Source organism: Anolis carolinensis, chromosome 5 (assembly GCF_035594765.1).
Source record: "Anolis carolinensis isolate JA03-04 chromosome 5, rAnoCar3.1.pri, whole genome shotgun sequence".
Lineage (NCBI taxonomy): Eukaryota > Metazoa > Chordata > Lepidosauria > Squamata > Dactyloidae > Anolis > Anolis carolinensis.
Window position 1 is genome coordinate 94,675,030 of NC_085845.1, and position 27,647 is coordinate 94,702,676.

A 27,647-nucleotide genomic window follows, 5' to 3' on the forward strand; every position below is an offset into this window, starting at 1 on the left:
GCAAGGCAAGTCACTTGTTTGGCTTGGTATAAAGTGGCTTCCCATACTTTTTTTAAATGCCATGCAAATATATCGGTTAAAAGTAGAGATAGAAAAGTATTATGATGACCAAGAATGCTTCCAAAATCACTTATTTCACACTTCCCAAAACTCATTGCAATATAGAGTGGACTATGCATTAAAAATGGGTATGTTTACAATGCATGTAGTATACTTCATGTGCACAAAATCATGCATATGTTTTAAAATACAGACAAGTAGCATGGGTACACTAGAAACATGAACGCACTTTATTAAATGAGCAAGAAAAATGTATCCTTTAGAAAAAGTGTAAAAATGTGTTTCTTAAGGACAAATGTGTACATAAAATGCACATAGATTTTCATGTGGGGATTAAAAATTAAGACTCATAAACAAAGAATGATATAGAAACACCGGTCGGATTTGATGAAAGGCAAGAACATTGATTGACACTGAGAGTTTTTCAAATCCCTAATTAAAACCTAATAATTAACTGACTGAAATTCCTCTAATTAGATGATGACAGCCTATATCCACATCCTTGTAGACACTATGCCTAAGTTTCCAATTATCTAGGAAACAGTATTCAGCAAAATGAATTTTTATTCTAATTTGTCTCTTCTTGTTTTGCATTGCCATATTGTTTGGGTAACATATTGTAACATGGGCAGCAGAATTGTTTGCTTTCAACATTCTGTGCTTTAAATAGAAAGTAAAACTGTTATGTGAATAAACAATTGACCAAGAGACCTGTGTAACTTGTAACTTTGCTAGACTGTCTGAAAAGCTGAAAAAAAGAGATATAAATAAGGAAAAGTAATTGATGGAAGCTATTATTCCTTATACATTGTTCAAGTGTGACTGAGAGTTGAAACACTTAGCACAACCCCAGATCTCTTATCAGCTAACATAAAATATTTTGACCTCATTTTCATTGCAGGTGCAGATGAAGTGTGATTGCTTTTTAAAAAAATGTCAAAGGAGTTGAGTCCTGTATCAAACATTGATATGGAATTTCAGTGTAACCCATATCATTTGAATTTTCACATATCCCTTGGGTGGATGGATTTAATTTTCTGTCACCAAAGAATGAATTTAACAGCCTGGGCTGCCATATGCCAAAAACAATGCTTTTCATTTACAATTCCAGTTAAACTGAAGGCATTCCAGATGTATTACATTGATAACAAATGCCATTTAACCTGATTTGTGTAGTGTCTCTCTGAACAGCTGAGCAAACATTTCAAAAGTAATCTGTAATTGATGCCTTACAATGCCAAGTTTAATAACCCATTTGCAGTGTACGTACTTAGTATCCACTGAGCCATATCTAGCTCTCCAGGGGATCATTGGGGTAAACTGTGTAAGCTTGGAGGGTTTGTAAATTTCGAAGAAGGGGCAACCTGCATAGCTTCAGTGGAATGTGAACACATGGCTAAAAGTGAGAAGGGAAGGAAGATAGAATATTTGAATGGAAGGGGGGAACAGTACATTCCTCACCTTTTGTTCGCAGGTTTCAGGGAACTTGTGTTAATTCAGTATTAAACCTTTGATGATTTTATTGACGCATGGACATACCGACTCAAATGTGTGAGATTAAATATATTTAATTTGAATGCATCCATAGCAATAATAAAATATTGTCTTAAAATCATTCAAAATAATTAACTGCAAGACTATCATCATGGAATGCAATTCTAGGCTGCATCAATAGGAGTATCATGTCTATATTTAGGAAAATATTAGTAGCACTCCATTCAGCTTTGGTAGCACCTCACCAGTTCAATTCTGAGCACCACAATTCAAGAATGATGCTGGTAATCTGGAAAGGTGACCAAAATGATCAAAGGTTTGGAAACCAAGCCCTATGAGGAATGGCTTAGGTAGCAGCTAGGTATGTTTAAAAAGTAAGGTAAATGTTTTCCCCTGACGTTGGCATGACTGCATGGAGCCCCGTTACCTTCCCGCCGGAGCGGTACCTATTGATCTACTCAGATTGGCATGTTTTCGAACTGCTAGGTTGGCAGGAGCTGGGGCTAACAGCGGGTGCTCATTCCATTCCCGGAATTTGAACCTGGGACCTTTTGGTCCACAAGTTCAGCAGCTCAGCGCTTTAACACACTGTGCCACCAGAGGTATGTTTAGCTTGAAGAAAAGAAGGCTGAGCAGTGACAGAATAGCTATGTTTAAATATTTGAAAAGACATCTCATTGGGAGGGAGCAGGCTTGTTTTCTTAAACATTAGGAACAATTTTTAGTTAACAAAAGCCATCTTCCTCTGGAAGTTTTTGAGCATAGGCTATATGGCCATCTGTCAGAAGTGGTAGGGGTTGGACTGGATGGCCTCGTGGTCTCTTCAAAATGGCTATTGAAAGCATTTTTTATAATTCTCTTTTCCAGGAACCTACAGTGATTTCAGCCATGAAAATTTCCACTAAACAGGTAAACTCATATCATCCTGATGACTACATATGTATCCATATTAGGTATTATGCACCATTATATATATTAGAAAACTTAACCCTTTTCTCTTAATAGATACCAATGCCTGATCTTTCCCACTTCTATTCATAAACATTACTGATTTCTCAAGAAATTCTAATAGGCAAGAAAAAGATAAAATCCTTATTTGTCATTTCCTAGCAATGAAGAAAGTAATGAAATGCAAATGTATTCTCTCTAATAAGCATACCTGTTTCTAAATCTAGAGAAGTCCTTGGCTGACAAGGAGGAATTCCCTCTTCTCCAAAGCTGGCAGGATAACTATAGTCAAAGCCTTTCTTCCTTTTCTGTCATACATATGCAAAATGAAATCACTGTCTAATCAAAGATCTGGCTAAATGTCCCACTGTTCCAAATGGGAATGTTGACCTATTCACAAAAGAAAGGAGAGAGTAAAACTATTGGTTCATCTAGCTGTTTTCTCCATACAACTGGCAATGGTTCTCCGGTGTCTCAGACATGGTTTTAGGAATTGTTATTTAGGACTTTCTACATGTAAAGGAAGTTGCCTGCCCCTGGGAAGATAGGAGTAAGATCATATCAACCCAATAAGCCCGGTACTATCATTGCTGGGAGCAATGATTCCCTTTCAGGCAATATTCTTTGCTCTCTACCTGGAAATCCCAAATAATCATACCTGACCTTCAATTCCATCCAAAATAAGATATGATTTTGTGCTCAGATTGTCAGAGTGGTATAAAACACTGAGCTATTGAGCTTGAAAGGAAGATGCAAATATACTGAATAATTCCATGAACTAAATCCGCCAAGAAAGGCAGGTTCGAACCTGACTCCCAAGTGCCAGGTGGAGACTACTTGGTACTTGACAAGAACTCCCTGAACTACCTCAGTGGCAGCAAGGACTCCCTGTTTGTATACAATGCCATAGCTGAGCCCTATTGTTTATTAGAACAGACCCATTGAACCAATAGGATTTACATGCATTCACTTGCCATTCACCAGTTAATTCGCTTTTCTAATCTCACAACAAATCCTTTGTGATCCTTTGTATTGTATTTTAAAAGGAAATTAAAACAAGGATGTATGTAATGAAGGTCGTCGATACAGCTTTTGATGGGAAAAGACGTAAATCGACTTCTATACAGTCCAGCTGGAAACCTCACTGTATATTGGAAATTTTCCCAAAATGAACATGTTTGACATGAAATATTTTGTTTGGGGCCTCTTCCCTTGCAGTTTATCACCTAAAACAACAAAAGGGAGGGGGGGGGGAGAGATGTAAAATAATGAGAAAACTATTTTCAAAACAAAGCTGTCACGTTTTATATATACGCATGTTTAAATGGTACCAGAATGCTCTGCTTTTGATTATTTTTACAAGTATATTTTTTAAAAGGAGCTGATCACAAGTATAATGAGCCATGCATTTCAGTACAACTTCTCGATCAAAGGCCTTTTTATGTTTTCAGGAGGGATTACAATTCTGCCTGATCCTCTGGAAAACAAATTTACAGTATTAACGTTCTTTCCAGCTAAGAAAGCTCAGGTTATTCATACTGAGAGAAGCCTATGACGTGTCTGTCTAGCCTTGAGTTAAACATATGGGTCTGTGGGGGGACAAGGAGTATGTGTGAGACACTGACAAGCTGCTGGCATGACACATCTTTGTAATAAAGGTGTTTTTGAGAGCATGTTGATTCCTGATCCTGGAGCACTCCCATCTCCTCATCTTAAATTCATTGTTCTTTGTGTACTGTGAAATTTGGAGTCCTCATAGTATAAAGTGATTATCTTTATACCCCTTGCAGAACAAAGAATTACTATCAAAACAGCTTCCCCAGATTTTCCCTTTTGTTGAAACAAAATTGCTTCCCACCCAACATGAGTGAACAGAGGAACTTGCAGTGGCAGATTTTCTGTGTGAGCACGGGGCTCTTAAGTCTGGAGCCTTTGTGTTTTCTTCTCTCCTTTGCTAGTCAGGTAGACAGTCCTTTTTGTCTAACAAGCTCTTAGATATCATGGCCGTCCACATTCATTCTGGTAGAATAAGTGGTAGTTTGGCATCTGAAAAAAATATCTTATTTGACAACGTAGAGAAAATAATAATTTCTATTGCTACTGTAATGAACAGCATCACTGTACATCCAATCCCCTTTCATGAAGACCCCAGTTCACAAGATGGATGGATGGATAGATAGAAAGGCAGTGAGGCAAGTAGATAAATGGATATATGGACTTGGACTATTAGAACATGTGAGCTTCCAGACCATCTACATCTATGGATTCAGGTGTACATGTTCAGCTGCAATAAGGAAAATTATTCTCAATGTGCAATAGAAATGACACATTTTCTTGTGGAAGACATATATACATTCCTTAAAAAAAAAGAAATAGAAAGACAAGAAAAATATATGTAGCAAGATTGAGCAGAAGCTCCAGTGACTACAAAACTATCAAGAGCTTTCATTTTTTTGGTTACATAATTATAATGATCAACTTTTTCATAGATATAGAATTATAATGATGTATCCCCTCCCCCAGAAAATTGCTGTTCTACTTACCTTTCCTTCTTCTCTCTGCTTACATAGCAACAGCTCTATATTGGCTCATCTATTGGAGTCTCACAGCTTCCCCTGCACCGATGTGATGTCTACGGGAAAGCATGTGCAGAATGCTGCCTTGCTAGGGACCCATATTGTGCCTGGGATGGCTCATCATGCTCCCGTTACTTCCCCACTGCCAAGAGGTAAGAGAAGATGTAAATATCTTCTTCAACCCAATCTCCTTCCCCATCTGTTTCAAGTCCATGGTGGCTGGTTGCTCTATATTAGCAGAATAGTGAATCCACTGTAGTTTTAGCCTGAAGAGGGTTCAGTACTTTTAGTTGTTCCTTTCAAGTTTAGACTAAAGTTTAGAAAGGATTCACTACCCCATTAACATGAGAGCCACCAACTTTTCCAATTTTGCGCTATCATGATATTGCTGACTGTACTGAGTATAAAGATGTAATCAACTAAATAGCATGTTGTCAAAGGCTTTCATGGCCAGAATCACTGGGTTGTTGTGAATCTTCCGGGCTGTATGGCCATGTCCTAGAACATGGCCATACAGCCCAGAAGACGCACAACAACACAACTAAACAGCATTCAGTTTCTAATAGTAGCTCACCAGATGATCCTGGGAGCTCACAAACCAGGCAAGATAGTCAGATTTTAGTGTCTCATAGGGATGTATTTTTTCTGTATATATTTAGCAATAACATCTAACAGTCACTCAGAAGCCAAGATTTAGATGCACCCCTTTTTTAAAAACATCAAGTTTTGTATAAGTCTAGAAATATTAGTCAAAAATATAAATCTCCCAATACTGGGTCGACTTACCCTTGAGTCAGTGTACTACTGTACCTTAACTGAACCATTCCCTTTTCTAATTAGAGTCACAAAAGAGGAGAGCTTAGTCCATCCTAGTAGAACCTAAAAGAAACACAGACCCTCTCTCTCCCATGATGCTTCTTCTGGCCTTTTTGCAGGCCTGGCTAGGAAAATGGTTGGTGCAGCTCTTTGACATGTCCACTCAAAGAACTGTTCTTCTGTGATGGACTAATCTCTTGCTTTTTTGTCATTCTACTCAGAAAATACTTCTTTTCACTTTTTCTTTCTTCTTTTCATTTTTGAAAAAAGTTAATACTGTCTCTTAACTTTTATCAAAAAGGGAACCACTCCCTTCTCAGAGTAGAGTGATGAAATGTCTCTTTGAATGTATAGGTTACAAAAGTGGTGACGGTTATCAGAGGTGGCTGACTGCGTAATGCTGCACTAGGACGTTCCCCTCCAATTTATCCACAGATAAAATGATCCTCCATTTATCCATGGATCATATGAGAAACCACCAGTTTGCCCCCAAACATGCAACTGACTTATAAATGAAGTCGACTAATAGAGAAGTATATACAGTAAGCTAATAGTGATTTTGTTTTCATTATCTGAGGGTGCTTCCAGAGAGTGCCAAAACATGGGACAAAGAAGTGGGTTTTTAAAATGTGAGACCTCAAATGGAGTTCAAACACAGATCTGTTAGTCCTGCTGCATAGTCCCCCACCATCCTTACAGCTGTTTCTTTTTGAAGTGGATTAAGATGAATTTTTTTAAAAAAATCACTCAAGAAATCTGCATATGAGATTCAGTGAATAACCGAGCAATTGTTTTTAAAAAAACTTCCTTTAGATCTCTGTCTTCTCCCAATTGTTAATTCTAGCTCTGTTTAACATTACAAAGTGTACAAGACAGAAGTTTGAAAGAGTTGTATTTGCTTTCCACTTGGAAAAGTGTGTGTTTCTCAGAAAGAATTGGGTTTAAAGGGCACCTTTTAAACATGTATTTTCCAGCCCGTAATCTAATTCCTCCTGTTTCCTCCCACACTTTAGCTAAATGTTGTTTAGCCACCCACCCACTTCTTTTTAAGCTGCTTCATCTCAGGCTTTAATGTATGTGTAGAAGGAAGGGTGAGTGGTTCTATAAGTGAGTCCTTTTAGCCTTACTTTTTCATTTCATGCAATTCTTGTTTATCTCAAACACCAGCTTATTGTGAGATAGAAATACCTTGTATCTCTTGGCAAACAACTTTTAAAGCTAAGGGAACTGACAGGGGTTTGCAAAATGATTTAGTCTTGTATTAGAAACAGGCTATTAATCCATTCTTAGATGAATAAAGGTAATGCCAGCCTGTGCTTCCTGAAATGGCTAGAGCAGTGACAGCAAGAGAATCCTTTTCACTGCAGTTTGCAAACTCACTTGCAGCCCAAGAATGAGGTTGTGGAAAGATTGCCAGATCCTTACCAGGATGCAGCTCTATACCTTTTGTTACTTTAACAGCTTGCAAAGCAATGAGGCATAAATGAGGAGCCGCATTCCCGAGATTGTGTCTTTTCACAACCTCACTGTGAAATCTAGCTTATTTTTTAAAGTATTATTCTCAAACTGAATACTGTTGATTCCCCCCATCAAAGGAGAGCAGCTGAATATTTCATAGCAAATCCTAAACTCAGATTGATTAGCATTTACATTCAGGAAAAGAATGTCTGAATGTAAGTAAACAAATGAAGAGAAACCTTTGGCTTAAAAATCATTTGAGTAGGTCTGTTATTTATTTGTATTAATTTAATTCCAAATTATATATAATTTATCAATTGTAGGTTTCAAGAATTAGTAGAACTAGGATATTAGCTTAGAAAAAGTTTGCTTGTTTGGCAATTAAAACCACTTATCTGGAAAGTAGGAAGTTATCTGTATTTTCCCCTTATTATTTTATTTTAGTTGTGTAGTCAGTTTTTTCTTGTTGTTGTAGTGTGCTTCTGTATGGTAGGTTTCATTTTGGTTTTTGTATTTTCCCTTACATATAGTTTTAATGTAAATTAAAGATTTTGTGATATTGAAACACACACAGACGGACATTGTATATGAGATCTTTAAAGCCAAGATTCTCCCAAAGTGACATATTAAAATGCATATATCAGATAGCAATAAAAACATTATGGCATTAAAATAGCAGTAGTGGAAAAATCATAGACTTTCACTTATATTGCAATAATGTACACTTTAACTTATTTGAGTGCTGAAGTGGGGGTTGATTTCTCCTACACTTTTGGGGAAAGGCATTTACAGATTGATTTCATTGGAGTCAACCATGATGAATTTTTAAAATTTTATTTTCAAGATACTTTGTTCTTTTGTGATGAGAAATGTTTTAGACTTACACTATGCTTTTATTTTTTAAAAAGAATAATTTTACAACTGAAAGATGAGTATTATAAACACCTGTGACTGAGTCTTTGACTTTTATTCACGTGATTTCAGGATCTGGAAATCTATTACTATGCAGTCCTCTAATCCTCTTTTCTTCCTCCACCCCCTTGTCTTCTCATTCCTTCCATGTTCCCTTTCTTCTTCAAATGAAGTGTTCAGCCTCTAACAACATCTTTGTTTGCCATCTTCCTTTCTTCTACTATGAATCAGTATGGATTGAAGTGGGGGATTTGTGCTACTGCTGTTTTGTGACAAAAGAAATAGACAAAGGGAAAATAACAGTGGTAATCAGACCAAACACGCACCAACTATTCCAAATGGTTGTGTTTTCTATAAAATGTTTTTAATGGCACCAGCTAGACAACAATAAGAAGTTCAATAGAAGGTATAACATTGCTCAAGGCTACATTACAATAGATTATATTGAGATATTGATAACAGTTCTAACCATTATTCTAACTTTGAATATAAACGTTTGGAATGTTCTGATCAACACATATTACATATTCCATTTTGTGGAAAATTTTGCTGCAGTTTTTTGTTTAGAGAGCATCTGAGATTTAACTTTACTCTCATTATTATTAAGCTTCTACATCAGAGACATATGGTGGCCTAAGTTTGTCCCAATGTTTATTACCAGTTTTAACTTTCATGGTTATTCTCATGGAATTCTGAGATGTCTACATTCAGAAAGATGCCAATATCTGTCTCTTAGGAATTCTCAAATGCCCCATTTACAAAACTCTAATTACTCAATTAAGCTTTTTATATCGGGACAAATCTGATGTACAAACTTAGTTTATTTTTAGATTAATTGTGTCTTTAAGAAAGTTATATGACTGAGGACAAATTGAGTTTATGTTGAACCTTCATTGATCCAAATACCTAGAAATCAGACTGTTAAGTTAATCATAATCAATACGGACTAAAGGTTTTACCCAGATCATTCACAATGACATATATTTGCTTGTGTTGAAAGTAGTGATTATTGAGTGTAAAGTCATTGAAAGGAAATGATGCTTAATGTGGTTCACAAATGTTCAACTAGTTCATTTAGAAACTCATATCCTTAGCTTAAGTTGAGTCAAATCTCTCTGAATAACTTCTTACTTTAGCCATGCTTTCTTGCCTTGATCTAACACAGATAAAGTTAGCAAGTAAATGTTTAAACATATATTGTTCACAAGCTAAATTTCTGTTGCTCAGGCAGTTTTGTAACTAGGGAAAAAAACTAAAGGGCATCTTTACATATTGTCCGAAACTCAACAGATTAATTCAATGAAAGCTTATCAGGGTTTTTTTTCTAATTTATTTTAGACGTACTAGACGACAAGATATACGAAATGGTGACCCCCTTACTCATTGCTCAGATCTACAGCATCATGGTAAGTTGTAGTTCATCCTGTCCATTATGTTGCTTCACAAAGGGAAAGGTTAGGACTGGGATCAAAATATTTTATTTCCTACTCTATCCACTGCAAATCCACTCCTCTCCTCAACAATAGAATCATCTCAATAGATTTTGCAGATTTTCTTGGTAATCATTAAGAAGGGTGTATCATCCTGTAAATGTGTTATAAATATGGCCCATTACACAAAAAAGTAGTATAGTTTTTGCACCGCATATAGAAAACATCGGGCAGATCTACATGTGGACATAACTTGGACCTATCTGTCATGCTGGGTGCCAAATTGTCCCTGTTATGGTAACTACAGAAATTCCCCCAGCTTCCGCAGAGGTGGCAGGGAGTTTTCACTGTCTGATGGCACCAAACACAATTTGGCTCTGTAGGATGGCCATGATAACTGTCCCCCTGCCCCCCCCCCCCATCATAGTGGTTTCTTCCCATAACACAGCATCTGTCCTTTCACTATCATATGGCATGACATCAGCTGGGGTGATGGGGCACTAAAAGAAATTGGAGGGCGTAGAGAAGGAATAGTTTTCCTCCCTCCCTCCTTCCTAGCACTCCCTGTTGTCCTAGCTGATGTTACAGAATGGAACAAATAGTACCCATGTCATGGAAGAAGACTGACATGAAGGACAGTGGGAGAGTGGACTGCTAACCTGTATCCATGGTCTTCCTGAGCCCAGGAAATGCTGGATTGCGGCGGAGACAGTGGCAGCTATCCTCACAGACTCTAAATCAGGAAAAAGTCTGAATTCTGTGGTAGAATTTCCACTTTTCTCCAACTTTAGCTAACATGAGGCAAGACCGCATTCAGATGGCCTTGCCACATGTTATCCCGGATCAGTCTTGTTCAGTGTTTGGCCTCTGCAGGGCTGATCCTCCTCTACACAATTCTAAGCGTTCTGTGTAGATGGGACCATAGTTGCCCAGTTGTCACATCATTTCCGGCTGACTCATACTAAATCTGTGTGTTTTTTCCAATCACATCCGAGATGAGAGTCAAGTACTAGTACTCTTCTCACAATTGTCTATTCCATCTATGATTGCTGGGATCTGTGGTTTGGGAATATTATATATGTTATCCATCAGTTTTGTGTATCTCAGTAAACTGATGATATCTTTTTTTGATTTACATCTTTTTATGCCTAAGGAAGAAGTAAACTTCAGAAAGCCTTCATATTTTGTTCACAGTCCACATACTTCAGAGCTGCTCGATTCTGACAGCGTATGGCATTTTGTTTATTTGGGACTGGTTACAAAGAAGCGTTTTCTAAATGCTTCAAAAGGTTCAATTACAGCATTAGCTAAACATAAACATAGCATAAGCTGAACCATTTTATTTTTTCTGAATCAAAACATAGGTAAGGTCACCTATAGACTATCTTCAGTGAATTTCCAGGATTTCCATTGAAAAGCAGGCTGGGAAAGATCTCTCTGTGTGAGATACTACCTGTGGCAGTACCTGATTATAGGGACCAGGGCCGTAGCCAGAAAAAAATTTCGGGAGGGGTTTTGAAAATTTCGGGGGGGGGGGGGTTGAACCCCTAGCACATACCCCTCCCCGCTACAAACCTGTCAATATCTGCTTGAGATAGTGCCTGGAGGGACTCTTAATGTTTTGCATCTCATAGACTTAGCATGGGGATTTGGTTAACCAGTTAAAATTCATGTGTAAACGAGATTTTTTTTATAACTTGAAAAATTTCGGGGGGAGTTTGAACCCCTAAACCACCCCCCCCACCCTCGCTACAGGCCTGATAGGGACCAGTGATGTGCCTCAGCCTTTTTTTTGTTCATATGCCGTTGCTGAATCAGTTTCTACAATGAGTATTGGACTTGCTTTGAACACATCCAGAGAAGTGATAGCTCTCAATGCAGTGAGACTGAGTAGACTTTCCAAATGCATACTTTTTCATAAATTGAGAGAAAGAACTTGAGATTTAAAAACATTTTACCAGCAGAAAAAATTGCAATGAACAAATGTATTCATCCAGGTAGAAACTGTAGAGATTATATGTTAAAACATGATCTGGAATCCTATATCAGCTGTTTAGTTAGGTGTACTTAACTCAGGGTCATCTACATTAGACTATTAATGCAGTTTGATGCTCTTTTAACTGTAATTACCTACTCCTTTAACTGTAATTACTTAGTGGTATTATATTTCCACCAGGTTTTTTTTGGGGGGGGGGGGATAAGGTGGTATGGCCAGGAAAGGTTAAGTCTACATAAATAAGTAGCTGATGTCAGATTCCAGCCAGAGTTTAGAATCTCTTTTGATTCAGCTATATTTGCGAGGTTGAGTTAGGGTGTCAAATCTTTTTTCCGATGTATTCTTTACCTTTTAAATGGCTATATAGCTACAGGTTCAACAACATTCTGTCCATGCTGAAAATCAACCATAACTATTAAAGTAATGAAAAATTATGTCCTATTTATTTTTCAATGAGAACTTCTTGAAATGTGCACATTTTATTATCATTTATTTGAAAGAATAATACTTTCAGAAATGTAAATATGGGAGAAACTAAGGGCACATCTATGCTGACCATTTAATGGAGCTTCAAATTGGTACTGAAGAAAGTGGTTCCTCTGTACAGATGATTACATAGGAAATCCTGCAACTATTTTGTGGCTCGGATGGGGATTACATAAACTACAGAGCATTGATGCACATTAAGTGCTTTCTTTTGCATGCTTTTGTGTGTTTTAGGAGTCTAGCTGCCACAGTTTGAAGCTAGTCTGAAATGAATTAAATGGTCAGTGTAGATGAAGCCCCAAAAAGGTTATTTCATTTCTTTTAGCTCAGCTATCCTGTTGACATTTTGAAGCATAAAAATATTGCTTCCAAAACAATGTATGTATTGTGTACTCATTTTAAACCCCATCAAATTCAGTGTGGCTAACTCACAGATTAGTGGGCATAGGACGTGAGCTAAAATGACTGTCAGCCAATAAAAATTAATGAAGTCTTTAAACTGAAGGATCCCGCTAAAGTGTTTTCTACATTATATTTATTCACCATGGATGTAAACAGATAAGTGCTTGCCTCGCTTCATGCAATTTGTATTAACACTGTTAAAAAGCTTTTCAGGGAGCTATTTGTTAGCTGATTTATTAATTATGTGGTTATTTATTAATGACCAATCCAGACATAAGATGGCACATACATTCTTCACCCTCACTTTTAGATGAGCACATTCCATTACAGCAATGAAAAATGTAGCTTTGACTCTACAAGAACACTTATACAGCACTACCCTCTACTGGAAATAAGCAGTCATTGCCCAATTTTGGTTCCTTTTGGTTGATTAAAGTGTGTAATGTTCATAATAATCAGACCTAAGACAATTAAGTCAATGAATAATTATATGTGACTTATATATGGATCAAGAAAAAGAAGACAAAGAAGCAGAGAAAGAAGAGGATTGCAATTGATAAACAGTGCCTGAAGGATACAAAACCAATTGTGATTATAGTAGGAGCATTTCCAAACAAACTTATAACATAACTGAATTGAACTGTCATAAAATAGAATTAAAACCACAACAGTTACAAAAAGTGACACTATTTGGAACATGCCAATTATCCAAAGATATCACATGATTTCTCAATTTTTGGAAATAATTTGAATCTCTATATACATCTCCAGCCACTAATACCTGGGAGGCTATGAAACTGAAAGATGATGATGATGATGATGGATGGCCATCTGTCAGGGGTACTTTGAATGTGATTTTCCTGCTTCTTGGCAGGGGGTTGGACTTTATGGCCGATGAGATCTTTTCCAACTCTATGATTCTATGACAACAACATCCACAGCACCAACAGAAGCACTTTGTCCTTCTGCCCCAAAGCACTTTATAACTATACTATAGCACTTTAGTTCAAATGGTCCCTCTACGCTATTCCCCTCCACTAACCTGGTGGTCCATCTTATTTTATTTTTACTCATCATATGTTTTAATCGAGTTTTTATGGTTAATGGACTGTTTTGCATATTGTTGATTTTACTGTGTTTTTATCCATTGTAATACATCTTAATTGTTGTAATTTGCCGATTGTTTTGGGGCCTTTGTCCCATGTTAGCCACCCCAAGTCCCTGCTGGGAGATGGTGGCGGGATAGAAAAATAAAGTTACTTACTTACTTACTTACAATATGTATATCTTCCCCTATGCATAGTCATTTATCTGAGTTGCCCAAAACAACTTGTAAAGTCTGAACACCCCTTATTCAATATCCAAAATACTCCAGTATCTAAGATTGGCCACATGTGATACTGAGATAGTGGCTCCTTTGCTTTTTGATGGTTTAGTGTATTATTATTACTACTACTACTACTATATTTATACCTGATTTGTCAGCTTTAGCTTCCCATGTGGGGACATGAGAGAAGCCTCCCACAGGATGGTGAAGCATCTGAATATCCCCTGGGCAATGTCTTTGCAGAGGACCAATTCTCTCACACCAGAAGTGACTTGCAGTTTCTCAAGTCACTCCTGACACACACAAAATGCTTTTTAATAATCTTCCTCAAGGGGGACTCAAAGCGGCTTAACATAAAAACGTTAGCACTGCATTTAAAATATGCAAACATACAATTATTAAAACATAGTTAAATATAAACAGTATTAAAAGATTCACAGTAAAAACATTCAAACATATTTGATGCCTATTCAAAGCTTTAAAAACACATGAATGACTAGGTGTACCCAATTATTTCTTTGCCCTCAGGTTTTGTGTATAAGGTATATATGACATACATTAATTTTGTGTTTAGACTTGGGGGTCCTATTTTCTAGATATTTCCTTATGTTTGTTTATTCAAATACAGATCATCCAACTCCCCCCCCCCCCAAAAAAATCCTATACACTTCTTGTCCCAAACATTTCAAATAAAGGAGACACAAACTTTACCTGGGCAAAGTCAACATTTCCTCTATTGGGAGTTGAAACCTTTTTCTTCTTTCTGGTCATGTGGTCACCTCCACATATATCATCACGGGATGTCTACTAAAGCCAGAAACGTCTGGCAGCAACAATGACAGCAACATGTCTCCTTTTCCCTACAATACGGTCTGAAAGTTCCTGAATGTCATAAAAGGACCTCATCATGATAGTGGAGGGATTAGCCATGCAGCATGGTGAATCTGGTGGACAGGGTGGGGAACCCGTTGCTCCACATCATCCACATCACACCTTACCTATTCCACGGGGGGGAAGTGTCACCACCTGGCTTCCCCCTGTCTTGCCCCATTCTTCTCAATAAGAACACAAGAAGCCTCCCATGCTCTCATTGCTGTCCCTTATGATGATTTCACCACCATTGAGGGAAGGATCCATTGGGCTCAGGGTAAATTTACCCTTCTGATGTGGTCAAAAGTCAGCCAGAACCAGCTACACAATGAATGTGGAAAATAAGGCCCATGTACACAAGCTCCTAGAAAGCACCTACCTTAAGTACATGCAATCATAGTGGCTATTTTCTCTTTTTGAGTATTTGATGGCAATGGATAAAAATATCTCTAGAGCAGTGGTTCTCAACCTGTGGGTCCCCAGGTGTTTTGGCCTACAACTCCCAGAAATCCCAGCCAGTTTACCAGCTGTTAGGATTCCTGGGAGTGAAAGGCCAACACATCTGGGGACCCACAGGTTGAGAACCACTGCTCTAGAGGAATAGAAACATGCCTCAACACAATACAGTTAGGTAAAGGTAAAGGTTTCCCTTGACGTTAACTCCAGTCATGACTGACTCTGGGGGTTGGTGCTCATCTCCATTTCTAAGCCGAAGAGCCAGTGTTGTCCATAGACATCTCCAAGGTCATGTGGCTGGCATGACTGCATGGAGCGCTGTTACCTTCCCGCCAGAGTGGTACCTATTTGTCTACTCACATTGGCATGTTTTCGAATTGCTAGGTTGGCAGGAGCTGGGGTTAACAGCGGGCGCTCATTCCACTCCCGGGATTTGAACCTGGCACCTTTTGGTCCGCAAGTTCAGCAGCTCAGCGCTTTAACACACTGTGCCACCGGGCCCCCCCACAATACAGTTAGTCATCCACAATTACCATATTTTATTGATTCTAAGACAATTGTATGATACACCCTAATTTCTAGACCTGTGCAATCAATGAAAAAAGTTTCAGTACTCATTACTAAATTAGGGGAGTGGGCAAATCTGTATCATAACTATAATGACATAATGGAATTTTTGTTAAAGTTTTGTTAAGTAATTATTCAAGGGACGAAGCTTCTGGCACTCGTTTCTCCCTCATTTTTAGAGCTATTGGGATGAAACTTGCTACAATGGTAGAACACATTTATCACTGTTATCCCTCCCCCCAAATTTCATAATGTTTTACTCATCTACTGATTTTTTAAAAATGTAAAAAGTTTATATGAACAACATTTTTTTTAAAAAAAACCCACAAGAGCTATCTTCTTGAATTTCTATTTTCAATTATACAGCATAATCAGGGCATCGTTCCCTGCAAATTTCAGAAAAAAATGCACATCCAATGATTTTTAGGGAATTTTAACTAACATAAGCTTAACAGTACTATTTCACTGGAAGACCCCAGGGACCATCCAGTCCAAACCTCTTTCTGCCAGGCAGGAAAAGCACAGTCAAACCACCAGATTAGAAAGTTAGCCATTTTTCAAAGAACAAAAAGTGACTCACCCTATGACAGTTTGCAGATTAACAATTTTAGTTTGGCATAAGAATTTCTGGGCTACAGTTCAACATAATGTGCCTTTGTAAATTAAAACAAAACCACAATGACATTGCTGCAGTTTATGCAAAGATAGGTTTAGCTAAACTAATTCCAAGTTAGAAATGTTTATCTTGCAATAGCATTACAGTGTTGCAAAGTTTTTGGATTTACATGGCAGTTGCTTCAGAGTAGAAATACAATGGTTTGGATCCCAAACCAGTAAGCAAAAGCTAGCACCAATAGAAAAACCCTGTACAAAATTGCTATAACAGGCAGGTTCTATGGTTTTCATGGTGTTACCAGAATTTTGGAAACATTACTTTTAGAGATTTTAAGTTCCAGAAGGAATCTGAGAGTTGTTAAAAAAAATGTAGCTTCTCTGGATTGTCAGCATGACTTCTTGAACAAATCACTCTGACACCAAGAACACTACTAGCAGATGTGAAAAAACATTGAATTAAAGATATTTACATATTTTTCAGAAACAGAAGATAACTTCAAAACATGAAAATTAAACTGTGGCTCCAGTTCAACAATATGTTGTTCACTTTTTCTTGAAAACATGCCCTCAGTAATTGTAGTTTTGCTACACCCTTGCTTTGAAAGAGTTAAAAGGAAATCTTGAAATCTTAGAGCCTAATTCCTTTGTGACGCTGGATTAGAAGCAACTGCCATATAAATCCAAAAACAATTCAACATTTACAGCCAATTGATGAATAACTAGGAAACAATATTGTTATAAAAAGGAAGTAATTTCACTTTCCTTCACTTGTCCACAAGGCCTCATTACATTTCCATAAATTATATGGTTTACAAAAGGAAATGATTCATGGCATGTTGTTTCCACAATAACAAGATTTGTGGACATTAACAACTGGTACAACACATTGTACCATCATACAATCTAAATGTGTTTTAATACCTTTTGAAGGCTTTATATTATATGGTTGTCTATTAAAGTATTAGGATCATAGATCTCTTGGGACATCATTAAATCTTCAAAGACCACACTAACCCTTGTTATTCAATACAAAGCCCACATCTTTAAAAAAATCTTTTAAAAATTAAGTTGAGTGCATTATTTTTTCATTTTTCAATTTTTCATTTGTGCGTTTTCGGTATTTGATGTTTTTGTATGTATACTCTTTTGCATTTGTAAGCCACCCTGAGTCCCTGTGGGGAGATAGAGGCGGGGTACAAGAATAAAATTATTATTATTATTATTATTATTATTATTATTATTATTATTATTATTATTATTAACCTAAACTTAAATAATAATAAGGGACCAGAGGTTTCAATGTAATAATAACTCTGTTGTGTGTGTGTAACAGGTTATTGTCTTTTCATTTTTTAAAAGAAATCCTTTATTTAAAGAAAGTGCCAAATCATGTTAGACTGCAACTCCCAGCATTCTTCACCTTTGGCAGTTCTGGCTAAGTCTGCTAGAACTTTGCAGTCCAATAATATTTGGACAACTGTATGATTACCCACCCTGGATGGTTTTACCATTCATTCTGGATGGTTTACCATAGTCAAAAAATGTGGAAAAGTTTATCAGGTCATGCATTCCCCACACTAATTTTGTGGCAGAAATTCTGGGAGGTCATAGGTTAAGGAATACAAATTCTCATTACTTGTTCTAAGTGCTTTCAACATAATCCCCTGTTTAGCAGTTCTCTTTGTTAAGCCCTAGCAACCATACTTCCCATTTCAAAAAGGAAGCGGAAATATATACATTTTTGAGTGTGTTTTCAGCTGGTTAATCATTCTAAGCAGCAGGGAATGTTACTACTTTACGCCCATCTACACTGTCACTATATTACAGCTTCAAGATGATTCAAAACTGTGACAGCCACAAAACACACACTTAAGACTATACAGGAAAGAAAGTTGCAAAAAAGTCCAAGTTTGTGCTGCAGCAGATTCCAGTGTATCCCAGATTCCAGGGTGAAATCAGCTCCATAGAATTTTTAAATTTTATATTTATATTTGTATATCTGTTTGTATTGTGTCATGTTTGCTGTTAGCCACCTTGAGTCCTTACATCAGGAGAAAGGCGGGATAAAAATTAAGCAAATAGAGTAAATAAATACTTAATTAACTGTCATTTAAGTTTTTTAAATCTATGCTTAAGAATGTTGATGCCCATCTTGCTTGGAAATTGGGGGTGGGGACCCTCCACAAGGCATTTTGAAGCAAATCTTTATGGTGAATGTAATTATTCTCCTGGCCTCAAACCAGTTCCAGACCTGTCAGTCTAATTGCCCACACACTGAAACCCATATCTCCCAAACAAATTTCAAATTTCATTTTAATGTCAGTATACTGTATATGTGTCTCTGTGTTTCTCTAAAACAAAACTGGCAGTAATATTCAGTAGGATGAATTCTAATTTCAAATTATGTGTTACACCCCAAGGCTGTGTGAGCACTCGAAAACCAGACAGGAGCCAATATAACATCTAATATCTTTATTAAAGCAAATATAAATCCAGATGAAAATAGTTATAGAGTTTGAGGTGGAAATAGTTCTTTCTGAAAAGTCAAATATAATCCCAGATGAGTAGAAGGAAAGATCCAATATTATAATCCACAATAAGAGCTCGTTAGCTCTCTCAAGCAATCAAGTCCATGAAATGCAACAAGGAAACAAGGCTGACAAAAACAGAGTTCAATCCTCAGGCGATGCTTCTTAGCAATCAAGGCAGCACGATGTCAAAGCGGAGGCAATCTTGAAACAGGAACAAGGAAATAACAACCGGAGTAAAAATAGAGTCTACTCGAGTCGTGGCTCAACTCAGCCCGACTGCAACTGAAACTGGAAGTACTTGGCTTGAAAACTGGACCAAATTACGGAGACACCTTTCTCCAAAGAAGCAACGTTGACACCGCAAAGATTCTACAGTGCAAAACGCTTTTAAGGATTCTAAACTAAAACCCAAGTAAGAAGAGCAATACTCCCAAAAAGTTCCCATGGGAAACTCTAACCATTATCCCCTTGGGAAGCCAGACATTGACTTCTATGAAGATTTTGTTTGAAACTCCTCTCCTGACTCACAAATTCTCTCCGATTAAAACCCTCATTCTCAAGGGAACCGGGAACATCTGGCCCAGACAAGGAAATCTCCCTTCCAATTAGCGGCTCCTCCTGGCTGATTTCTCCAGGCACCTGGAGCTGCAAAGTGGTTTCCGAACTGGGTGAAAAGGCATAATAAGCCTCATCTATGTCAGAGTTCAGCTCCTGATCAGGCTCCAAATCCAAGGCTGGCGGGGTATAACATTATGGTATTTAAAATAAAATATTAAAATATAAGTTCAATATTTTTGTAAATCTCAGTAAAGATAAGACAATCCCCCAACCAACTATTGTGTAATGTCCAGTCATTTCAATCTCATTTTGAAGAATTCATTATTTACATTACTTCTTTCAAGAGGCACACAAAGTCTTCCAGTAATGGGTAGCTTGTTTCCCTTTATTTTTCCCTACAGAAAATCCAAGTGGACCTGGGTTTGAAGATAAAATTATCTACGGGGTAGAGAATAGCAGCACTTTCTTGGAATGCAGTCCAAAATCTCAGCGTGCTCTCGTCTACTGGCAGTTCCAGAAACAAAATGATGACCGAAAGGAAGAGGTACAGTTCCAAATGGTCTTGAGCTTAAAAACTGAACCAAGAATTAGCAGTTAACATTCATTTCTCAGACTTGGGGTGGATCTACACTGCATAATAAATGCAGTTCCACACCACTTTAATTGCTATGGCTCAATGTTATTGAATCCTGAGAGTTGTAGTTTTGTGATGCACCAGCAAAACTTAAGCTACAGTTGTGAATTTGTTAAACTGCTGGGATAGTATTCCAGGAACCGTAGGTTTCATGGGGCATTCCCATTATGGACCTCATCACATGAGTGGGGGGAAAGTGTGAGACAGTGAAGAGAACCGTCTTACTCTGTTTCCTCCCATCAAAGTCCATCTTCTGACATCCCATGTCCTTTCTTTCCCCCACTTTCTGCCATTCCAAAAGGCATTCTGGGCTCTGTTTTTCTATGCTGCCAAGGGAATCCCATAGAATTCTGCCAGAAGTTGCCTTGTGTCATGTGATGGACTCTGTGGGGCTCTGTTTCGGCAGCATAGAGAAATGAAGAGAAGATGAAGACTGCATCTAATGAGGTCATAGATGATACTAGAGCCATATTCTGGTTGTCCGGGCTACTAAAAAGCCACTTTCACGGAATGCTGGTTAAAGGTTTTAGCCTAATTTTATTTCTTCATGACATGCAGCACATTCAAACAGCCTTGCTGACAGCAAAGGGACTGTGGACCTCATCACATTAATGAATTTCCCTGTCCTATAACAGTTTGCACAGCTACTTCCGGTAAGGCTCCATGCTGGCTGCATCGGCAAACTGTTCTAGAATGGGGAACCCTGAACATAGAAGATTACCCATCTTCAGATTGAAAATCCTGGGAACAGAGCAGGAGCAAGCCAGAAAGATATGCTTTCCGGCATTTGATGGGCAAGTGGGTGATGTGAGCAATGCAGGACACTGGGCAATGAATTCACCCAGCTACCCCAAGATTTGCCCTGTTCCCCTTATCAAGGACCTCCATGTGATGTGGTCCTGTGCCAATGCATGTACAGTATCTCAGAAAGGGAAGGGGTTTTTTTTGTTGAGACAAAAGTGAGAACATTTCCACAATCACCAACATTAGGAATAACTAATAGAGCAGTTTATGAATGAGAAACCTTGTAAGTCCTTCCGGGGCCCAATATTTAATGTATACACTCATGTACAAGTTTTGAAATTCTAGTTAAAAAATAATCCAGAAAACCTGTGTTAACTTATCCACAGGCCAAAATCAGCATTGTTCCTTACATGTATAAACAAAGGAAGAAGAAGGAACCTTTCCCTTCTATGACAAGAGTGGCAGAAAGACAAGAGTCCATCCCAAGAGAACCTAAAAGAAACACTGATTCCCCTCTTTTCTCTCTGCTACACTATTGCTTCTGGCCTTGTTGAATGCCTGAGTGGGAAAATGCTGCAGTGGTGGTCAGGGACAGCTGGCTCTCTTAGGTGACACTGGCACTTTCTTCTCTCCATGAATGAATCATGCCACTTTAAAGCAGTTTAAATATACAGAACACATTCATTCATTATTCAATTTATGTTCAAACTGGATGACAATTAATTAACTGTTTCTTGGTGTACTCCCCATTTGCTCTCTTAGCTAGGCTACAGGGAAATTCAAGTTCAATAATGTTTTAAAAGCTGTCCATCCCAACCCTAGCCCAACTCCTAAGGTCTAATTGCATTAATGTTTATGTAGTTTGCCACTGGATGTCTTTGGACCTTTTCATATGGGATCCCCTTATATCAATGTTGAGGTCCCAAACAATTTGGCAACAGTACAGTTCTGAACATCATCTAAGTGGCTGTTTAGACATTTACATAGATATGTTGTGTAGCGTTTCATGGACTCCGCAGAAGATGCTTCAGTTGTACTCCGCAAAAAGGAAAACCAGCCTTGCAAATGCTGATTTTTTTATAAGTAACTGTTTGGTTTTTACACCTATTTTATATACCTATATACACGGGTGTCACATAAAAATTTCTCAGGCCAAAGAGGGTCCAAGTGGAAAAGTTTAAGAAACTCCACTCAAACTGACCATAAGGAGTGGGAGGCAAGCAGTTTCATTTCCTTTAAGTTTTCACTTCTAGTCAGATGAATGATCCCTTTCTTGTCATTTGAGAAAGATAAAGGTTTGCTACCAAAGGCAAATAGTATAATGAATGTCAAGTGCAACTCTGTCCTTAAAACAGGATCTTAAGCATCATGGTTTTCAGTATTTGTTTACTCTGTGATTCCAGCTGAGAAGCCCAAAGCAATGACCTCATAATAGTTTGGGATAAGACCCTTGCTATCCCTTATAGCAGCAACAAAAACCAATCCTTAAGAGGGAATTAAAAGCTGTATCCAATTGCTTATCCCAATTAGAATAGTTATCCTGGATTAAAATGCTAAATCGTAAGACATAATAAAACCCCATTGCCTCAATGAATCGATTTTAGTTGAGCCTTAATATCTAAACTTTCTAATATAACCTCGATGGGAATAAAAAACATTCTTTGCCAGCATTAGATGGAAATTTTTGAATGATGACATTGGAGTCCCCCGCCTCCTTCTGCAGTTACCTATAGAACAACATGCTTCTATTTTTCATTTCCCCAGGTGCTCAAGAGGATTAATAGAAATGTAGACATCCTCCTAGCTTGCAGGGTCACTTCATCACCTCATTTTTATGGCAATAACCTTTCCTCTGTTGGCTAGACAGTTTTACATGAACCAAGAGGGAGGGAGGGAGTGGAGGAAAGAAAAATAAAAAGAAGGAAGAAAGGAAGGAAGAGGAAGCAGAGAGTGAGACTGATGGAGAAAGAGAGCCTTTTGATGAAAGACATTTAAATGGTATTTCACATTAAACGTCCAAGGGAGAGGTGTTATTCATTTCAATGCCATAGCAAGAATTTTCATAAACATTCTAAAAACGCATTATGAGATCTCTGTATTTTTAAAAAGAAAGAGGGACTAAATCATTCACATCCTGGCACAGTTTGCATAGCATTTGCCATTCTTGTACAACATGGATAAATTGTGTTAGATGTATTTTTTTAATTATTTTGTGACAGAGTGTTTTGAATATTGGGATAGGACTCTGAGAAATAAGAGTTAAATCCTATTCAGCCATGGAAACACATTTGGTGATATTGAAAAAATCACATTCTCACAGCTTCAGAAGAAGAAGAAAGGAAAGACCCTCTTGCCAAGAAACTCCCATGATAGGGTGCCTTGAGATAGCCATAATTCAGAAACAACATGAAGGCAAACAACAACATCAGCAACAAAAAAGCATGAAGTAGTTCCTTCCCACTTTGAAGTAGGTTAGAACAGCTGTGTAATAAAGCTCATGGCTCAGCATGCTTTTGAACTCAAGTCTAGCTGGTACAAATCCAATAAAACTTTCATAAACTATCTACTTCATCAGATTCAACTTGATCAGAGTGTAAACCTAGTCTACAGAGGCTTATACTACCAATCTATTCCTCTAAAAAGGTGGTTCCCAACCAATTTATCTTTATGAGCCTACTCAGGTTTTTATCTTACTATGTTTTATTATAAATGTGATTTATAATGGACTTGGCCCCATGTAAGCTGTCCCAAGTCCCTTCAAGGAAATGGAGGCGGGCTATAAAAATGAAATAATAATAATAATAATAATAATAATAATAATAATAATAATAACTATTATTATAGGTCTCTCCAGTGTTTTGGACTTCAGCTCTCAGAATTCCTAACAGGATTTCTGAGAGTTGAAGTCCAAAACACCTGGAGGACCAACATTTGGGAACCACTGCTCTAAAAGGTATTACAAGATCCCTTTGCATACTGGTACAAATCCAACCCCATATGTCCTACAGCTGTGATTCTTGGATTATCTGATGGGAAGAACCAATCTGTATCAGATTCAGACCATACTTGTGTCTTTTAGTTGTTTCTTTCCCTCTTCCTTGCAAGTAATATATCAAAGGACTGGCAGATAGTGGATCATGGACCAACTCTGACCCATGGTCCACCAGTTTGAATATCACTGGCCTATACTATGTTAATGCATAATATTGAGACTTTTAAAAGCATTATTATTGTTGTTGTTGTTGTTGTTGTTGTTGTTGTCGTCGTCATGATCTTAAGAGACACTGAAAGATGGTGATAATTACTTAAATGTGACCCCTTTTATTTTCCAATGATCACAGATCAAAATAGATGACCGTTTGATCCGAACAGAACAAGGTCTTCTGCTACGAAGTTTACAGCGGAAAGATTCGGGAGTTTATTTCTGTCATGCTGTAGAACATGGCTTTATGCAGACTCTCCTCAAAGTAACACTGGAGATCATAGATACAGAACACCTTGAAGAGCTGCTTCATAAAGAGGAAGATGGAGATAGTTCCAGGATCAAAGAAGCTTCAAACAGCATGACTCCAAGCCAAAAAGTCTGGTATCGGGATTTCATGCAGCTCATCAACCACCCCAACCTTAACACAATGGATGAGTTCTGTGAGCAGGTGTGGAAAAGGGACCGCAAACAACGCCGACAACGACCTGCCAATGCTCAAGTGAATACAAACAAGTGGAAGCATCTACAAGAGAATAAAAAAGGCAGAAACAGGAGGACCCATGAGTTTGAGAGGGCACCACGGAGTGTCTGAGCTACAATTACCTCTAGGAACTTCATCTAAGTAGAAACTTGCATAGACAAATAACTGGAAATGAAATGCAATATCCATTACATTTTTCCCCCTCCATGGCATTTATGTGGATGTTTACAAAGAGCCAGAATGCTCAAACAACTTCCATCTGGTTTAAAATGAGCCCACTTTGTTAGAAAATTCCCATTGGACATGTCCCACTGATTCTGAGTTTTTCCAAGGGTGTATGCTCTCTGAAACTAACTTATTGTTCCATGGATTCTGCATTGAGACTGAGTCAGCATTTCACTTTGCACTGGTGTGCAAGATTGTCACCCATCATTCTGCCATTTCAAAAATAAATAAAAGGGGAAGGGGCAAAAGAACTCATCAGCTATGTGACTTTTCTTGAACTTCCTTAAAAACTGCATGGACATTGTAAAGCTGATGAACACCTTTACATTGGGTTGATCACAAGACTATTTCTTTTCTTTATTTTTCTCTTTTTCTTTTCTTTTTCTTTTTGGTCTACTAGTTTTCTTGTTTATAAATGTACTGGAAGAACAAAATCAATACTGTATGTAATTGCATATTTGAATCGGGCTACCATCAACCGTTGATCTGAAGCAAAGGCAACAAGTGGAACATGCTGACCTACTACTGATGACTTCTCTAACCCTTGACTTAAAGATGTATTTTATTAAAATCATTATTTAAGTATACCACAACCAATATGCTGTCAAAGATAACTCTTAAAATAGAATAGGCTTTTTGACTGAAAATATTCTAATACTTTAATTCTAATTTTTTTAATAGCGACGAGGCTCTGCCTTCTGTTTCTCAATTTCAATTGTTTTAAAATTTGTCCTTAAACAGTAAGCAAATTCAGCAGGCATGCTGTATAATGAATAACTCCCACCTACTCCCTTCAAATGGATTTATTCTGGTAAAAAAGTCTCTGTTTGCATGGACATATTTCTATTTCCTTGTTTCTCCCTAATTGTTCAGTATGAAAGACTTCAACTTGTATAATACTTTGATACAAAAAGAAATGGATTGAAACAATGAAGGGAAACTCAGTTGACTTAAGCTGTATATTTTCTTTCTCATTTCAAGAGACTGTGAATACTAGTATTAAAATATTTCATCTCCTTGTTACCTATTATATGGATGGCGAAAACTGAATATTAGGATACAGAATCTAATTGATTTATTGATAGTTAATACCAGAGTTTTCAGAAGGTGTTCTTGGAGAAATCTCGTGTGCTTTGAAAGGTCATCACAGGTACCCCGTGAAATCAGTAGCCATAGAGTTCAAGTGCATTGTGAGATAAGTTTATGACACAAAGTTAATTCTTGCAAAACAATAATTAGACTTAAGAGACTCAGTCAGTGTACCACATTAGATGACTGAACAGTCCCCAGTATAATGTTCCCTCACTGATTTGGATCACGGCTTCTTTTGGCTCTAGTTTATGTGACCAATCATGAAGGATCAAGAGGGTTGAAGATCATATTAGCTTGGCAAAAGGTGAACATGCCCTGAGTCTTTTACAATATAATATGGATTGCAGTCCCCATGAGATCTTATAGAAATTATTCCCTGGACACAAAAATCTAAACATCATCAAGAAAAGCATAAAAATTGGCATATAGCAGCATGGTGCATACAGAATATCCAATGCATATTAGAGTATTAAAGAGTATATGTGTAGTTATGAATAAAGGCTACACGCACATTATTTCTAGGTGAAGATTTCTTCTTTTTACTTGGCATGGTGGTGAGAACAAACATTTTATTTTCATGAGCAAATCATGTTCCTTTGATCAAGGGATGTACTTAGAATTGTGTTTCAGAATTTCTTGCATTACAAATGTAGGGCTCATGGTTATTCAAGGGTTAAGTATCCAAACCAGATATTATCTAAATTGTACTTAGTATATTCGAGCAATAGAAAAGCTTTGCCTGGAGCTCTTCATGTAAGCGAATGAATTTTGAAATGAAAGGTTTTGAACAGAGAAAGTATCCTTTAGACAACTCAGTGAGTCTTCCATTGAATGTAAACATGAAGGGAGAATTGTATATGCAGTATATTTATACCCCAGTAGGGTTTGGATCTTACAGTGGTGAAATTCTGTATATTTTATTGTATGTTCATTTACACAAAAATCCAAAAGACAATTTCCAGGTGGCTATGCTGAATTAAATGAAATTCTGCATAGGGTTGTGACATATCAGCACTGGAGGCGTTATCAATAGAGTAAGTGAGCATTAACTATGCCACCAGCTCCAAAGCAGATAGTGATTGGTTTATATAATCTAGAATGCATCTTACAGGGGAAAATAGCAGGACAATGTAAACTTGTCAGACACCCAGACCTCCTACAAAAACTGCCTCACAATATCATCATGTTTTGTTTCCAATAAAAGCCAACAAAACCTTGTATTATATTCAATGTCATCAGAAGGACAGTGCCCTAATAACAAATGGGTTTCTGAGGCACTGCAGATCTATAGATTGGAAATTGTATTTGCAGTGCTATACCAGATCATAAGGTACAAGAGGACATTATACAACTCTTCCTTTCAATGTGCTTAATGTCTGGAAAAGTGCTGCAAATCTCATTTCAATGCACCCATTCTGCTGTAGAAAACTTTTGACTGAGCTGCTCCGCAGCTAAAAAAGTAAGGATTGCAGGTCACATTCCATTTTAACAATGACATGAATCCTCACATTATGAGACCCTAAAGAAAGTTTACGATCTTATAACTACCAAACAGGATATCAACCATTGCTATTTACACTTCTCACAAACTGTACATCAGAAAGATGAGACAAAAGAACAATGCATGCATTTTTTATGAATGCAGACTCATCTGAAAACTATATGAAGTTCTAAATGTGATTCCCTTCCTGGAAATTATTTTTAATCTTCCCATAATACACTGCACTATGGACCAGTTCACTCATCCAGCCAAGGGTAATGATT

The 27,647-nt window shown here is 37.5% G+C and overlaps 1 protein-coding gene and 1 long non-coding RNA gene across 3 annotated transcripts in view; one reads left to right on the forward strand and one right to left on the reverse strand.

Annotated features, from left to right (window-relative positions):
- The window catches only part of sema3a (semaphorin 3A), a 239,982-nt gene extending 213,584 nt beyond the window's left edge, over nt 1–26,398 (forward strand). For both annotated transcript variants that reach the window (XM_003221421.4, XM_062981858.1), the window contains exons 13-17: nt 2,422–2,463; nt 5,073–5,230; nt 9,603–9,670; nt 19,904–20,046; nt 24,222–26,398. In XM_003221421.4, the coding sequence (XP_003221469.2) occupies nt 2,422–2,463; nt 5,073–5,230; nt 9,603–9,670; nt 19,904–20,046; nt 24,222–24,677 (867 nt within the window). In that variant the 3' untranslated portion in view covers nt 24,678–26,398. The remainder of the gene's footprint in view (nt 1–2,421; nt 2,464–5,072; nt 5,231–9,602; nt 9,671–19,903; nt 20,047–24,221) is intronic.
- LOC134299327 (uncharacterized) lies at nt 3,519–5,179 on the reverse strand. The gene is made up of 2 exons (XR_010006509.1): nt 5,046–5,179; nt 3,519–3,728 (listed from the first exon to the last, which is right to left on the reverse strand). It is a non-coding gene; the product is annotated as an uncharacterized LOC134299327 (long non-coding RNA).
- Nucleotides 26,399–27,647: the final 1,249 nt, after the last annotated feature.